The sequence below is a fragment of the Nannobrachium achirus genome (genome assembly GCF_963921795.1).
Source record: "Nannobrachium achirus genome assembly, chromosome: 10".
Taxonomy (NCBI): domain Eukaryota; kingdom Metazoa; phylum Chordata; class Actinopteri; order Myctophiformes; family Myctophidae; genus Nannobrachium; species Nannobrachium achirus.
The window spans coordinates 50,159,665-50,177,964 of NC_137819.1; the positions used below are offsets into that span (position 1 = coordinate 50,159,665).

Sequence of the window (18,300 nt, forward strand, 5' to 3'; positions counted from 1 at the left end):
GCCAATCAGTATGTAATATGAAAAATCGGTGACACTCTGTGTTCATGATTTGAGGCATTGTTTTTCAAAACGGACCACTCCTGCAAACATTGGAAGCCAATCTTAGCCAATCAGTATGTAATATGAAAAATCGCTGTCACCGTAAAAAATATGCTGTTTTTTACACTCCATTTATAAATGAGGGCATGTAAGCCTAATATTTTGTGGATATACTGTATGTAATCTCTTCCAATATTTTTTTTGCCATTCTAGTTTTAAGCTTCGTGAAAATAGCAGATCTTAAGCTCCACTCATGATATCATGACAGCTGCTTTTTTCATCAGTTATGTTTAACTTTTCACATTTTAAACAATTTCCACATAATTGTATTGTTAAAAGCAACTGATATTGTTGTCTAGATATGGACGTGTATGTATTCTGCTGTGCTACCTATAACAGCAGGGACGTGCAGAGAATGTTAGAGAGGCATGCAGTCTTTCAACATAAGATGCAGCATTCAAGTTCAGGAGAGTTTGGACAAGGCAATTATCTTGAATACTGCCTTCAGGTACGGCATGGAAAGAGGGCATTTGCATTTCTTTCACCATAGTGAAAACGGCATTCATGGTCTGGAGAGGGCACTTTTTACAAAGCTCTTTGGTTTTACAAACCAAAGAGCAAGAGGGAGAGAAAGAATGAGTTTTGCGCCTGCAGCAAACCATGGCATTTCTATTGATTGCGATCTGCATTCAAAGTTCTTGTGGAACCGGGGAAAAAAATGTACACTAGAGGAGTGAACCTGGTACCAAAACAAATACATCTCTACATACCTCTCTGCACGTTTGCACTGGAGAACATAAAGTAATGTGTTGTACCCATCTCCTCTACACCTTTCATTTCTACACAAAGGCTGCTAGAGGAAAAGGTCTGTCTATGCGGCTTAAAAAAGGAAGAAAAGAAAGCTTAACATAACCCTGGCGATGTGAGGGTTCAACCGTTCTAAGTCATAACGCCTCCTCTACTTTTAACCTTTTATTCCTTCCTCTCAAAGGAACCGTGGGCCGTTTCATCATCACCTCATAAAAGTTGTATAATTTCTCATCTCTTTTTTCGTTCCATCGTTGTTAAACCATGAGGGAGGAAGATCAGAGGGGGGGACACCACCAGCATGGACTGCTAGTCGTCATAACAATACTGTATAGTATGTGAGCATGAGATAAATGGCCTTAATGTTTATATTTAAGAGAACCGTGCTAGTGATGATAAGGTATTGTATCCCTGACGCTGAGCGACTATCCTCAACCACATTAAAGGATTAACTTAAGCCTTGCCGAGCCAATGACGCCAATAGGGCAGAAGCCCATCTCCTGTTTCTGTAGCGCAGGGGTCAGCATCCTTTTTGAAATGAATGCCATGTTTTTTATTTTCTAGATAGTCAGTGTGCCATAAAATCGGCAGGACATTGCTATAACGATCATTAGATCTCCCCAACTCCCTCCCCAGTCAGAGTTCAGAGTTGAAGGTAAAATCATGTGCAGGATTTAATTTGCTGTAAATTAGGTGATTTCATTTAATTGACCACGTTTAAAAAATATCTTTGATTTTAAAATAAAAATTGTCTCTCTCACACTTCTGCCAGTGTGCCAGTGATCACCCTCCCCCGTGCCAATGTTGGCACCCGTGCCTATAGGGTGTGCCAAATGTAGTTCTAAGAGCGGCCATTTCTTGGGTAAACACAGCCTTACACAGGTGTTCTGATTGGAGTAAAGCATTAGTTCTATGCAATCAAACAATTGAAACACCTGTGTTTTGACCCAAGAAATGGCCGCTAAGGACTACAATGACGTAGCCGCTGGCACACACTATTGTTGCCTACTCCTGCTGTAGCGTGAGGCAGCACCTGGACTTTACACTAGTAGTACAGTATGTCGCTGGGACAACCCTTGATGCTGAGTGCCAAGCAGAGAGGCATTGGGTCCCATAGTCTTCGGTCCGGCCAGGGAATCAAACCCTGACCTCCCAATCTGGTTTCATCATGGAATACTCAACCAAAAAAGAAAAACTCCTCCTCTCTCTATCCTTTACTCACACCATGAAACTTTGAATTCATGTTGAAGTTTTGTTTGTGTCACATTCCTTCACGGCGGATGAAGAATCCGCCCCCAAAAAAGAGAATAATTGATGAATTGAAGAACATAGGCACCCAGGATTAATAACAACTGCAAATCTATATGAAAAAAGTGTTTATAAACCGCTCACAGAGTCTGATCCTTGTGTCTTATCCAGTCTGTGTCCTCATTACTTCCACTACCAAAACACCAAAACAAAATACCTGCCACAGATATTTCTTTTATCTGTGGCAGATATTCTTTTTATCTGTATCTACCATCCACTTTGAATGGAAAAATATCTGGAGAAAGAGATTTTTTTATCTGTTATCTGGCCCAGTGGGAATGGGCCTTAAAAGTGTAGCTGACCTTAAAATACAAATTACACCTAAAAGAGCACCTTGGCTCAAACATGGATAGAATGCATTCTACTATTCTATCACAATGTGGAACAACAATAGGGCAATCAGGTGGCGCAGTGGTAAAGTCCCTGACCACCATCACATGTTTGGGGGAGGGATTGGCATAACAACTATTCGGGAGAAATAAAATATATACATTTATAAATAATAAATTGGCTTCTTCAAAGCAAAACCTAGAATAATTCCTGTCCTCATAATACGAGAGAACAAAGTTTCAACAAACTCTTTCAACACCTTGATAGTAGAATCCTCTGCCCCTAATCAATCAAAACATACATTTTTATACACAGCATAATTATCAGAGAAATAAATAACAAAAATAAGCAGTTTATTTCACAAAACAAATGTATTGGCATGTATTTACAAGTGACCTAATATCTGTAAAAGATTCATACACGCTTCAGCCAAGGAACTACACAGTGTCACAGTATTCACAATCTCTGCAAAAAGACACTGATGGTTAACAAGAACAGTATGGCATGTGTGTGACTGGGATTCTGGGTCATAATTCAATGCATGAACCCTTTTGTGACGATATCTGTGTATAAAAACATGTTCTATCCCCATCGAATCTCTTAATTACAGCAACAGAGCAGGCAGAGCCTGGCGGAGCAGACACGCACGCACGGAACGCACACAGTACACAGTACATACACAACCCCATTCAGCGAATATGCCAACAAAACACAGTTAAATCAATTTTGTGGTGTCCAGGCAGGGACATGCTGGGCCCCTGATTCAGCCCGGGAAAAAGAGTTGGAGAGGCCCTCATTGCGCGCTATAGAGAGAGATCTCTCTCTAAAGCCAGTGGGCCAAATACTGTACATGAGTTATATTTCGTCGTTGTCGGGTGGAAACCTTGTATGTCCAAAACCGTTTGTTTTGCATTTATCATTTTAAAAATGATTTAAACTAGTGAAAACAGCCGATCTACAAGCACACAACGCCTCGCACCGCGAGGCGTTGTGTGCTTGTAGATCTGCTGTTTTCACTACTTTTGTGCGACGGCCCTGTATGATGAAGCAGGGCTTTGTTTTGCGAAAAAATGTATAAATTTGAAACTTGGAGATACGAGGTTTCTGCCCGACAGTGACGATTTACTTTGTTGGCCGCCCAGCCCCTAAAATGGAACGAAGGCCCTCAATATTTTCCTAATGGCCGGCCTGGACCGGTCGGGAATTGTCCCGCTTTTCCCAATGGCCAGCACGTCCCTGTGTCCGGGCAGCACCAGGTGACCGAGTGGACACAGCGAAAACAAAATTGCTACATATGCAATATTAATCAATACTGAACAACTACGTGATGATCTATTCATCGGCTATGAATGGTTTGCATCGAAAAACAAGCTGTGGCAGTCCTGTCTGTTCCCCCAGTCCTGTTCCTCCCAGCACCGGCAAGCGAAAGCCGACAATGTCCGCCCTGAGGAGCGCGCTATGGCTCGCTTAAACACGCCCGCCCATGGGAACACATGCAAGCATAGCCTATCATTGGCTGTCAATCGGCCCAATCATCATCGAAAGGTCGCGGGAATCCAGTGGCATCGATCTCAGGACGTCTGAATGTAGGACTGGTCTGTTATCCCAGTCACAAACTGTATAGGCAGGAAAACAATGGGAAACAAACTGTACAATCAGCTGAGGCAGTGTGCTGCGGTCACTTTTTCTTAACCCATTCAGAACGGGTACACATTATTGTGTATCATTATTTTATGATTTAACTATTGAAAAATAGCAGATATACAAGCTCACAGCGCGGCAACCGAGTGCCGCGCTGCAAGCTTGTAGATCTGCTATTTTTTTTTTTATCGTGAAAATTAGAATTTTGACCCGATTCTATAAGTGTCTTTTGAATCCTTCTAAGATTTTTTGAAAAACCTAAGTTTCTATGTCAGCAATCTGGCTGGCCATCGTCAAAGAAAAGGTCCTTTTCACTTAACTGGAGCTCAGTTAGTCTGTTCTTGAGAGACTACTATGTCAGTGGTTCTCAAACTTTTTCATGTGAAGGACCCCCAAAATGATATGTATTTGGCTGCAGAATATTTAGTTCCAGGGACCACCCAGAAGCAATATTTGAGTTAAAAACGTTCGCTTTTAAAATACATATATTCAAAGATTTGCAAACATTTTCACGACTTTTTCAAAAATAGCAGATCTACAAGCTCGCAGTGAGCTTGTATATCTGCTATTTTTCACTGGTTAAAGCATTCAATAATTCTAGGCCTAATGGGGCAGAAAGCCAAAGTGAGGGAGCGTGGAGTCCTTCATGGCCTCCATGAAACTCTCGCCCTGGTGGGCGAAGTATTCCTTTAACCTTCTCTATCCACCGAATGATATCGTTGCTGTTGGGCTAGAATCCTCCTAACTCCATGTTTTCAATGTTTGAAAACACTACGGCGTCCGACGAAAGCATCAAAATTAGCAGACCAAGAGGGATTTACCAAGACACGTCTGTAACATACTGTATTTGTAAAAGTATTATAATTTATAATCAAATCAATTTCCTGTGATTTTCATGTGAAATTAGTTTTTTGTTGCATTGTTGTTTAAGTATCCAAGGAACATTTCATTCATTCAATTCCATCTTCTGTCTTTACAAGTGCATATTTGGTAATATAACTTATAGCTACTGTACACATTCTAATCCGTGGCCTAAAAGCATCATCAAACCGTCTGTCTTTGAATTGAAAAAAGAATGAAAATCACCTCATTAAAGAAACATAAAACAGGGTATATCATCATATCAGGTCCTCCCTTGAAGTGTATATTTGGTAATATAACTTATAGCTACACGTCCTAATCTATGGCCTAAAAACAATGAAACCGGGGGTCTTTGAAGTGAAAAAAGGATGAGAATCACCTCATTAAAGAAACATAAAACAGGGGTTATCGTCACACCAGGTCTTACCTTGAAGTCCTTGATGCCGTTGTAGATGCTGGCAGGCAGGACCTTGTTCTCGCTGGAGCTCCGGGACTCCGTGACGATCTCGATGACCTGCTCCAGGGCGCAGCGCATGCGGTGGAACACTGCGTCTTTGTTCATGCGCGCCGACTCGCAGTCCGGGTGTCTGAGACACGTCTGCGTGGAGGAGGAGGGAGAAATGTTATCATTAATAATAATAAATAATAATAATCTCATTGTGACCGTCAGGTCTCAGTTACTATCAAAACCTCCACCGGCTCGGCTGTCAGTCAGTCAGTCTGTCAGTCTGTCCGTCACACGTCACGTCACACTTTTGCCCTACTCATATCTCCGCCACCGTTGCTCCTATCCATGCCAAACTTTGCACACACACTCATTGGCTGCCAAACCACAACCTCCACTCATTTCTCACATGACCCTCTTCTAGCGCTACCATAAGGCCCTACAGATTTTGCCCTAAAATCACGCAAAGCGGTACACAGTATCTCTGAAGTCATGTCATCAATATGGATCTGTCCCATTTCCCATATTCCCTCCTGATTGGCCTTCTAAAGTTTGTGTATGCATCTCCCGATTACGGAGTCTTACTGGTATGTACCGATATATAGCGATGTATTAAGTATCCAAAGATGCTTTACAAGGGGGAGAGGAGAAAGCAACAAAAACTAAAATTATGAAAAACACACAAAGAAAGGCTAAGACTATGGAGTAAAATCAGTAAAAGAGTGGAACAGGGCCCAGACGGCTGGGGTAGCAGTCCAGACACCTAGGCTGCTGATGGGTTCGACTACCGATCTCGACGACCTTTGCTGCGCCTCACTCCCCATCTCTCTCTCTCCCCATTTCCTGTCAGACTACTGTAATCTATCAATAAAGGCAGAAAGCCAAAAAATATATATATTTTGGAAGATTGGAACAGTAAAACGGGGGTGTGCAGTTAGCTGGGGAAATCCATATTTAAGAGGTGGGTTTTGAGAGCGGTTCTGGAGGATTGGAGGGCTTGGAGCCCTCCGAGAAAAGGGCTTCTCTGATAGTTAAAATGAAAGCCCTGCTTGCATGCTTTCTCACAGTAAACAGTCCCACAATGTGCCTGAATTTGGGGTCCTATTTGAAGAAGGTCCTTTGGTGTGAGGCGTGCAAGCAGACAGATGAGCTGATTATTTCTGGAGGAGTCTAAACGGTGTGTGTTTTCCCCTCCGCCTGCGTGTGTTTTAGTATTTTTGGGGAATCGCTGCGTGACTATGACTGCTGCACGGACCCTTCTACAGACAATTAGATTGTTGTTGTTCCATCTGTTGTTCCATGGTTTGTTTCAGCTTTCGTTTCAGCACAATCACGTCATCTGTCGTCAAAAGATCATAATCGACATGTCCAAAACTGTTACTTTGCACAATTCAAACCAAAAAATGGCAAGACAGCAGATCGACAAGCTCAAAATGTGGATCTGCTATTTTTGATGCTTTTGTGTGAGGCTGTAGTGCGATTGAATAGATCAGTAGTTCTCAAAGTGGATTTCAGGGAATCTGTGGGTTCCTTTAGGGGGGGTCTAAATTGTCCCATACAAGTCTGTAACTCTGACAGTGTACAAATGGAACCAAATTAACTTTGGTTGCATTTGTACACTCTCAGAGTTAAGGGGAAACCTTGACATTTGCAAGTTTGAGAAACACTGGAATAGAGTGTCAATTTACGGAAAAAAATACAAAGAAGTTAAAATATGGAGATAAGAGGTTGCTGCCCGACATGGACGGTCCCCAAGCAGACCTCGCACACGGCAGGCCGTCATCTAACAGATGTCCACGTCGTACCCAGATATGAATTCTGGTTTATTATGAACCGAACTCGCTTCTCAACTTGGACCGCTGCCAGCCGGGGAGCCTTATTAGCTGCATTTAGTTGTTCTCCTCCAGAGATAATTTGACAACATCATCATCATCGTCTGCAGCTGCCGCTGGCAGTCTGTGGTGTGAGAAGGTGCTGCTGCTGGATTCACTGCTTGAGCACTCAGAAAGAAAAAAAAACAACTTCACCCACTGACTTTTTTCTATCAATTAAAATTGATCTACTGACCACATGAAGCTTTGAATTCACAAGAGATTTGTTTTTGTCACATTCCTGAGCCAGTAATTCATTGGTCTTCCAGTGGCGTCAGTTCAATGGCAACATGACTGGTGTCTTGCACGCGCGCAGTCATGTTGCCATACCTTAGCAACAGGTACGATGAAAAGTAAATTTATTTATTATTTCCCACTGTAGCCAAGGTATGGCAACTGCCATAGCTTGCCATACCCAATTGACGCCTCTGTGGTCTTCACTGCGGTATAATGCAGGAGACCAATACAAAACTACATAAAAAAGCTTTAAAAAAAGGATAACATTAAACCCCAAAACAACTCTCACAGTGTTAATCACTGATGTGGTTCAAAGAGAATGTTTTAAATATGGTTTAGCTCTTGTTAAGATTGCTCTCCTTCCTACTAACATAAATTAGTCAAATATTGGATTATTGGGTTATTATAATTGATAATATTTTATTGCTTTACTTTTACTTAATCATTTTATGCAAGTACTTCTTCAACCACTGCTTTGCAGTGAACCAGACAATGACATCGAAGCTTCCTCTCGCAGAGAGAAATGAGGTTATAGAGGCTACTCTTCCACTATGACACTATGGAAACCAACAGTACAGCCTCTGGGCTGAGAGCAGCAGTGAGTGCACCGCTCTTAAAGGTAATGAGAAGCGAACCCTTTGATCATCTATGATTGAATCCACCTGCAACACATTCAGTGATGATGATAATATATGCAGCCTCATCCAAGCCACTCTCGCCACTTCACCTCGGGTACTTCAAACGGCTCTGCCCGTTTCCCCTGAGAGTTAAATGAATTCTAGAATTCACTGTGTCCATCCTTTTGAGATCAGCCGGAGAATCGGAGCAGCAGGAGCGGTTATTGCAGTCGCTGCACCGCACCGTCGTGACAAAAAGAGAGCTGAGCCAGAAGGCAAAGGCAGAGCTCTCAATATACCGAGCAATATTCCTTCCTACTCTCACCTATGGTCATGAAGTGTGGGTCATGACCGAAAGAATACGATTGTGGATACAATCGGCCCGAAATGAGTTTTCTCAGACGGGTGGCCGGCCTCTCCCTTAGAGATAGGGTGAGAAGTTGAGTCATGCGCGAGGGACTCAGAGTCGAGCCGCTACTCCTTCGCTACTCCTTCGCTACTCCTTTATACTGTGCTGCCACCAAAATGAAAAAGTGGAATCACTGGACTGCCTTACCAAGAGACATTAAAGATCTCAACTCCCCACCCAAACTCGAAACTAACCTAAAAATAACTGGCTGTCCTCAAAATACAATCGGGTTTAGTAGAACAATTTGAAACACCTTGGTACTGTAGGTACCTCCGCCTCAACACCTCCTCCTCCTTGATGGTGTCGTAATGGCTGATTTACCCTTGACTGTGTGTCACGAAAAATAGTCAATCTACACGCTCACGATTGTCAACGAAATTAACACTGACCACATGTACTGCTAACTAACTTGTTAATAAAGTATTCAGTCAACCAATCAAAACTCTAGCTGTGTGGTTGAAAGTGTTGGTACCTTGGAGGCAGTGAGCAGCATCATGGTGCATTTCTCCAGCACGGCCCTGGCTGCTGCCATCCTGGCCTTCTTCTTCTCATCCTTCAGGTCCTACACAAACACGCGCACGCACACACACACACACGCACACACACACTCGTTAACAAGTTACACAGAAACATAACAATAACAGAACATCAGTGAATCTCAAACACATTCAATTCAAAGAACCCCAAATTGATATGTACTGTATATGTTTTGGCTGCGGACCACCCCACACTGACCGGTCGACCATTAATCAATACATTATACCAGGGCTGGATTAACCAATTGGGGCAGTGGGGCCGTTGCCAGGGGCCCTTGGCACTCAGGGGCCCTTGGGGGAACTGGGCTGCATGGTCATTGACAATTTACTAAAATTAAATGTACACGTTAATCAAATATCAGTGTGATATGTGTGGGCCCCTCCTCTGCTGTCTACAGGTGTTTTCTTGGCCCACAGATGATCATCGTGACTTAAAATCTGAGCTGGGTAGTGTGCGTCCGGAGGGAGGAGGGGTTATGGTGGGGGGTGGGGGGGCCATACAAAATTATCGTCCAGGGGCCCTCGCGGGGGTTAATCCGTCCCTGCATCGTACAGGCAGTGATGATGACATCTACTGTCTGTCCCACTGCTGCTTCTGTGTCTGTGACTCCTCTCTCTCTATTCCCACTGTTGACTCCGTGTCTCTGACTCCTCTCCACAGAGGCAGAGAACTTGCTGAGCCAAAAGCTGAATCAACTCTCTCTACAGGGACGCCACCATTATCTGTCATTATCTGTCACGGTTGCATCCGCTCGCCACGGCCTGAATGGATACAGCTGGTGGATTTGCAAAGGGGCGCCGTGCATGTGCCAGCATTGCGAGCGGGAGTGAATGAGAGGGATGATGAGGAGGAGGGTGATGCGTTTGAGAGGCACTTGCTGCAATGAAGAGCGATAGCGGGCGAGAGAGACGTAATTTATGTATATCGTTGCTGTTGGACACAAATCTCTTATCTCCATATTCTAACTTTTTAGTATTTTTTTTCCGTAAATGAACACCCTACTTGATCATACTACAGCGTCAGACAAAAACATCAAATGTAGCAGATCTACAAGCTTGTCGATATGCTACTTTTACAACTTTTGAATTTCAATACTGAAAAAGTAACCGTTTTGGACATATGGGGTTTCCACCCGGCACGGCAGAGACAATATGCATCTTACTAGAACCTTGTGAGATTGTAGGTCAGCTATTATTCAGAGTGTAGATCAGCTATTTCACAACACTGTGTGCGTCAAAGTCATAAGTCGATCCTTAACCGACTGGGTTGCCAAAACTTGTTTTGCAAAGTTTCTGCGGTCGATATCATTAATAACGTGTGAACGTCTGCATTTTAGCGAGGATGAGTAGGCTTCAACTGTGCGAAGAAGAGCATAACCTCCCGAAAAGGTTATGGGGGGGATATTTATTTCGGAGGCCCGGGGCAAAGGTTTTAGTTTGACAAAATATGCCAAGGCGCGGCTGACGGATTGCATCACCGCTCTGTTATGATATAAACTGTGTTTAACGTGTGGCGAGTCGCAGCTGACATCACACATAGTGACGGAGAATCACAGCGCAGATGGTGGAATACTGTACTACTCACAGCACTGCGTTACTCTTTCAGTGCAGTGTAAATATTTCACAATGCCTGGTTATTGATCTGGGGCTGGGTTGGATTCCCCCGGAGCACTGGGGATTGAAGTCGGCTTCAGTTTAGTTCTGCCACTTGTGAAGCCAGAAGACAATGTTCTCTCCAAGGAAAATGAGTGTGCGCGCGCGTGTATGTGTTGCTACAGTGGCTGATGGAAACAGAGAAAAGGACACATATACTGTAGTGGCAGAGTAGAAGAGCATTCATTCCAGTGCATTACTACTTTCTGCTTGGAAGGCAGAAATTTGCTACAGTATTTCACTGGTTCTCAAAGAGGGGTCCAGGGAACCTTATGGTTCCTTGCTGGGGTTCTAGTGGGTCCCCAGTAAAATGTATTAATTGAGCATCAAATAGCCTACATCTTTCATTTTATTTTAATATCATAAATCTTATATGGGTCACTGGCAAAAGATATGTTCAGATTGGAGTCTGCGGCCAAATACATATTAATTTGGATGAAAATGTTTCAGAACCACCGATGGAGCATGATTGAACCACACAGTCAGGACAAATGGACCCTTACGAGTCTGTAATTCTGAGAGTGTATCAAATGAGTTACATGTCCATTTGGTTCCGTTTCTCTCAGAGTTACGGGAGGGACCATGAAATTGACAAACGAAGTTGGGCAAACAAATAGCTGTGCTCTTTCACCATGTTTGTGTGGTTCTACTTACATTCTGCCTGTCCCCGGTCAGGTGGGCGAACTCCACCATCTCGTTGCCAAACTGGCTGAAGATCTGGACAAACTCCTGGAAGGTGCTGACCCTCTCCAGGTGGTCCAACGTCACCAGGACCTACACCAAGACAGGGGTGGAAAAGTACACATGTTTTACTTAAAGTAAAAGTATCAATATTGCAATATAGAAATAGTCCGGAATTCTAAATTTACTTGAGTAAAAGTACAAATGTACTAGTATTAAAATGTACTTTAAGTACCAAAAGTAGCCATCTTTCGCCCTGCCGATGGCTGCTCAGACGACCATGACCTTTCTCTGAAAATAGCCGATCGACAAGCTCACAACGCGTCGATCAGCTATTTTCAGCTAAAGCTTTCCTCGCAATACGGATATGCCGGGGCAAGTTGGGTGAAATTATTAATTATGCAGGCGCATGGTTGCACTTGAAAGCTACATAGGGAATAAGATCATAAAAGAGGAGAGAGGAGACACGTAAAATGCATGATACATTACCAATTTGCATAATAATTTAAAGAGAATGCATCCTATATGTAACTGTGCATAATACATTAAGAGTCATGAACGAATGCATATAAAAGAGAGTTCATTTAAAGTGGTTCAGCCTGTGCAGTGGCAACAGGCTTAGCTATTTAATAACTTTATACTTAAAACAAAAAAAACATACATTAATAGTGTATCATTTATATATTTCAGCTACTTTTTGAAAATGTTGGAAATAAATATGAACATTTGTCAATATTGAAACGATTATGACTATTATGCAAAATAATTAAATGTTTCGATTAGGCGATTACGTAATAATTGTGATATGCCAAGTTTGGACATAAACTCTGTATCGTACATAAACATAAACGGACCCATCTTTCAGTTAAAATGGCTTTATTTTTGTTTACAGATTCTCCAAAGTCATTAAAACATTAATTGAGTCAATGTTGTTGTTGGCTAAACATAATTGCGTGAGTAAGACACAGACGTGAATTTTGTTCATAATAAAATGTTGGCTTTTCGCCTAGACTTTTCACATCAAGCCGCATGTTAAAATGTTATGACACTGAAATTTCATTTTAAAACACACACACACACACACACGGGCGCGCATGCACACACACGCACGCACGCACGCACGCACGCACGCACGCACGCACGCACGCACGCACGCACGCACGCACGCACGCACGCACGCACGCACGCACGCACGCACACACACACACACACACACACACACACACACACACACACACACACACACACACACACACACACACACACACACACACACACACACACACACACACACACACGTACGCACAATATAAAGTTACTGTTTTTTATTATCTATCTCAAGCAAGTTTCAAGTCCCTGTAAATCGATTTTCTATCAGACAGAATGAGAATGGAATAGTGCATGGCTTCCTCTGTAATCTCAGTATTAGAAGAACCTACGGTATATGGAAGTACCCGCTTCTGATGTTATCATGTTATACAATGGCCAGTTATCATGTATTATCAGCCCATAGGAATGGGGCCAGAAGGGCCATGCTCTGCAGACTGCTGACACAATTGCATCCTCTAGTGGTCAAAGAAAAGAAAAAAGAAGAAGAAAAGGGAATTGAGTAGGAATCGAACCCATAACCTTGTGTTCCCCAGCCACCCAACACTACAGCTCACTCCACAGGATCCATGATGGAAATTAGGATTTGCTTTAGATTTAGCCATAGTTTTACTGAGGTTAGGGTTAGGGTTAGGGTTAGGGGTTAGGGTTAGGGTTAGGGTTAGAGATAAAGATAAAAGATAAAAGCACAAAAAAAAGTGTTTGGTCAGCCGCTTGGTAGCTCAGTGAGTAGAGCAGGGTGGCTACTAAAACCAAGACCCGGGTTCGCCTCCCACTGGGGAGATAGTAAAAGTGTAAATATTAGCACTCTGACTCCCACTGGGGAGATAGTAAAAGTGTAAATATTAGCACTCTGACTGACTCAGTAGGCAGAGCATGGCCCTCCTGGCCCATTGCAATGGGTTGATAAGAAGTGATAAGAGCCCAAGTAATGGGATGATAAAGGGAGTGTACTGTAGTGGCTCTGAGAATATGACTTTCCCCTGGGTAGAATAATGAAACAGTATACTACCGGTATATGGTTTTGCGGTGGCTATAGTGTCTGCCTTTGAGAACGGTTGGCAGTGTCACCATCAACAATAGAGCAGGATTCTCACGGTTATGAGGTTTGGGAAATGTTTGGAAATATGTTTGGATATTTAATGTTTTTTTCTAATATTACGTGAAATATGTAACATGCATTGATGCGCTGCATAAAGCTGCGTGAGTGTGGCCTAATGTATACAGGACGTCTCTACGAGCTAAGAACACGTTAGCTTGTAGATCTGTTCTTTTTGTCACATGACGCCTCTTGGGGCATTGATAGCACACTGGTGTAAGAAGAGCCTCATTATTGCACCATATGATTGCCAGGAAATGGGGTAAAAATACATTGGAAAAGTTACAGAAAAGTTTTGAAAATTCATTGTTAAAAATGTGTGGGAACCGTGGATACAGCAGACCGTGATATCTTACCAGTGTCACTAGACACTTGCTTTTTTCCTGCCAATGCAGGATTAATAAGTGAAAGGCCTGGTATTTTTAAGACGAGTACTTGTTAGCAATGCCAAAAAGTCCAGAGTTAACGTTCCTTACTGATGCAATGATGTCAGTTGAAATCCCAAGAGATTTCAAAGTATAGCCTTCCGGTGACTAAAACTAAATTAGCTGTGCTAATGCTAGGCTGCCCAGCACAGCACAGCACAGCGCAGTCAGCAGCCCTCTGGCTTTTACCAAAGCCAGACAGCAAAGGGCAGAGGATGTAATTGTGTTTGCCAGCTAATGGGGGTAGCAGGGAGCTAGCTGCCTGTCGTCTGTCCGTCCAAACAAAGCTAACCAGACGTGATTGAGGCCAGCAGTGTTTTCCACTCTTGCTCTCTGTCTAACAGTATAATATGTAATATATACACAGCACCTCGTTTGCTAGGAGAATAACGTCGTCGTCGAGTGGAAACCTCGTATCTCCAAGTTTAAAATTTGTACTTTCTTTCGTAAAGTAAAGCCCTGATTCATCATACAAGGCGGTCGCACAAAAGTAGTGAAAACAGCAGATCTACAAGCACTGTAGATCGGCTGTTTTCACTAGTTTAAATATTTTTTAAAATGATAAATGCAAAACGAACGGTTTTGGACCTACAGGGTTTTCACCCGACAACGACGATATCCAGGTACAGCATGGATCGGTGGCCCTTTGCCCGGGTTTTTATGTGGCAGTTTAAAAGGTGCTGTTTGCCCTCAATTACAGCCAGACATCCGTTCTTTCTTTTCCCAACTCAAGAGGAAAACAATAAGGACTTTAACATTGGCTATTAAAGTGGTGTAATAGCGTGTGCAACTGTGCAAACTGTGCACCAATGTTTATGTGAACGTGGGTGCATGCACGGTACGTGCCCCTAAAAGAACAAGCATTAAGGAGCGACAGTGTGGTGAAATACAAAAACAGAATACAGTAATTAACATAATTTATGTGCTTGCTCTGGAAAACACACTTGTGTTGTCGTTTCCCGCACAGGTAAACTCAGGTAAAAGTGCTTTTACTTGATTTACGTACGTGGAATAGCGTACAGAATCAGATAATAGATAAGAGGGAATCGTTACGCGGTTAAGGAACTGGAATCGTTAAAAATCCTAAAAGGATCACAACCCTTTGTCACGTGTACATCTAAAGCATTGGTTCTCAAACCGTTTTTGGAGAACCAATGCAAAAAAATAAGGTTTGAGAACCAATGCTGACCCCGGCACCCCTGAATGACATTGTTATTTATAGTCTTACATTTATGTCATATTTACGATACATAAATATCTAAATCTTTCCCCCTACGAGACAGTACGTCATGAGGGGAAAAACATTCTGTTTACACCAGTAAGACTCCCTAATCGGGAGATAAGCGACCGTAGGTGGCTTATCTCCACAAATAGGGCAAAAATGTGTTTTTCCAAAATCTTCCTGATCCATGTTGATGACATGAGTGTAGAAATGCTGTGTAGTGATATTCGTGATTTTAGGGCAAAAACTGTAGGAGCAGTGTCCAAAAATGTGTTTTAAAAATCGGCCTGAAGGTGGCGCTACAATAGGGCCATGTGAGAAATGAGGGGTGGGGGGGTGCGGAGATATAAGCAGGGAAAAAGTGTGACGTGTGACGTGTGAGCACATTTGGTCATTTTTTACATCTGGGGGTCCCCCAGGGACCTGGGGGTCCCTGGGGCTCCGGGGGTCCTTGGAGGTTGTAGTTTGGCAGTCAAGGAGTGTGTGTGCAAAATTTGGCATGGATGGGGGCAACGGTTGTGGAGATATGAGCAGGGCAAAAGTGTGACGGACGGACTGACTGACTGACTGACTGACTCACCCACGGACAGCCGGTGGAGGTTTCTACAGTAAGTAGCTCCCTACGGTCGCAATTAGGACAGATCAAAATGACTTTATACTTGACATTTAAACTGAAAGTTGCACTACGTAACTTTATTGTTCTACCCTGGATTTGAACCTGGTTTCCTGTGCAAGTGCTGAAATGTTTTACCATTGAGCTAAGGGGATCAATTCAATTGAATGTGTCAGATCCTGTGTCTGGGTGAGACAGGACCTTTGGCATGATCTAAATGCCTCAATAGAATACTTGTTAATTGTGTCATTAATTAAAACGGGAGCGTTCCCAGCACGGACGTTGACGCAACGCTCGACGCGCCCGGTAGAGCCGGGGGGTTAGACTGATTTCCGAAGCCAAGTACCCCCCCTTCCCATGACTACAGCAAAATGTACATCAAAAGTCCAGTTCCAATGCCAATACGTTAAAAATAAAACAGCATAATGGCAAATAAACAATGCTTTCTATTCAATAACAGTTACTACTAGTCAAGTAATTGATGTAATTCGGTTTAGAAATGTAACGATGAGCAGCCTTAGCCCGTGCAGGACTCTGCCCAAGGGTGCCATAGCGGCACCCACTTTAGAGAAAGCATGGCTCTAGAGACGGTCGAAGTACCTTGTTGCGTGAGGTGATGATCTGCTTGATGACGATGCGGTCGGCCAGCACCAGGACCTTGGTGACAGAGGACAGCAGCAGACGTGCTGCCTTCACCATGCCCGTCCGGTCACTGAACACCGTGGTGCGCCCGTCCACCGGGGAGGGGACCGGCGTCGCCACGCCCGTGCTCACGTCCGTCAGCTGGGCTATGGCCTCGCCTGAGTGGAGAGGGACGTTATTAAAACTGTTAGGATCCCCCATTAGCTGTGTCCTATAGCAGTGGTTTTCAACCTTTTTCATACCAAGGTCCATTATTCTGCATTTGAGCCACGGACCACCATTTGATGAGATGTAACCTCCCAGACCCAAAACCTAGAAGATTTCGTCAACATTGGATAGGATATTGTCCACAATTCTATGCTGTATTGATTGCGACCGTAAGTCGCTATTTAGTATGAAAATCTGCAGACCATGTCCGTCTGTCTGTCTGTCACACCTCATGCTCTATATGGCCAAGACACTTGCAAATTGACATCTGACATCATAGATGTCTGACGTCATTCATTCTCTCGAGACAGAGTCTGTAGCTGGCTACTGAAGAGGGACAACCCGAGTGGGCGTTCCATTTTCTTTGATGATGGCTAGCCACGTCAATAGACCACATGAGACTGAAAAGGCCATATATGGGGCCGGCATTCCCAGATGATGCCCTGTTAGGGCAACCAAACTAATATAATCCCTTGTATGCCCATATATGGAGATGCCTGATGTCATCAATAAGCCCATATCTGGGAATGCCCATTGCCCATATATGGACATATTGTGTCAGTCCCATAATAACCACTGTGGTTGCTGCAACGCGAGTCACACTTGCAAGGAATTCAGTCCTTGTCCCTATTATGCCCATATATATGGAGACCCCTGATGTCATCAATATTAAGCCCATATCTAGGAATGCCCATATATGGACAAGGACATAATTGTGTCAATGTCATGTGGTCTATGACGTCAGAAATCTATGATGTCAGATGTCAGTCATCGCCATATTTGGGAAAATATGGCCACATTAGCAGAACGTTCACTGGGTGTCTGTTCCATAGTGCTCTGCTTCAATAGGACTCCACATAGTCAGTCAATAAGACCCCTCTCCAACTCCAACTCTACACTATTGATCTCCTACAACGATTTCATTGCATTTCTTTTAAACTAGTGAGAAGGAGAGGAAATGAAGCCCGGTGTTTCTGCACTGTTTAATAAAGTAATATTGCCCCTAACTAACACCCGCCTGGGAGAAGGAGAGAAAAAGTTTCAGTTAATAACAAAAAGTTAGAATGAAATCTTACATTATGTATGAGGTCATATATCGTCACTGTCGAGCAGAAACCTTGTATCTCCAAGTTTCAAATGTGTACGTTCTTTCGCAAAGTAAAGCCCTGCTTCATCAGACAAGGCCGTCGCACAAAAGTAGTGAAAACAGCAGATCTACAAGCACACAACGCCTCGCGGTTGTGTGCTTGTAGATCGTCTGTTTTTACTAGTTTAGTTCATTTTTTTGGACATACAAGGTTTCCACCCGACAACGACGATATATAAGCCTATAATGCCATATCTTGGATGTCTGTGGGTCTTTCTGTGTGTGTGTGTGTGTGTGTGTGTGTGTGTGTGTGTGTGTGTGTGTGTGTGTGTGTGTGTGTGTGTGTGTGTGTGTGTGTGTGTGTGCGTGCGTGCGTGCGTGTGTGTGTGTGTTTTGGGGGCACCACTCCCAGGTCCGTAGCAGACAACTAACGTCCCATCCCATGCTTCAGATGTGCCTCATG

The 18,300-nt window shown here is 43.4% G+C and overlaps 1 protein-coding gene across 1 annotated transcript in view; it reads right to left on the minus strand.

Annotated features, from left to right (window-relative positions):
• Positions 1-18,300, minus strand: part of ctnnal1 (catenin (cadherin-associated protein), alpha-like 1) — a 145,915-nt gene that overhangs the window by 27,850 nt on the left and 99,765 nt on the right. The window contains exons 3-6 of the mRNA XM_080734445.1: positions 16,502-16,701; positions 11,409-11,528; positions 9,038-9,127; positions 5,414-5,584 (exon numbers count right to left, since the gene is read on the minus strand). Of these exons, the coding sequence (XP_080590571.1) occupies positions 5,414-5,584; positions 9,038-9,127; positions 11,409-11,528; positions 16,502-16,701 (581 nt within the window). The remainder of the gene's footprint in view (positions 1-5,413; positions 5,585-9,037; positions 9,128-11,408; positions 11,529-16,501; positions 16,702-18,300) is intronic.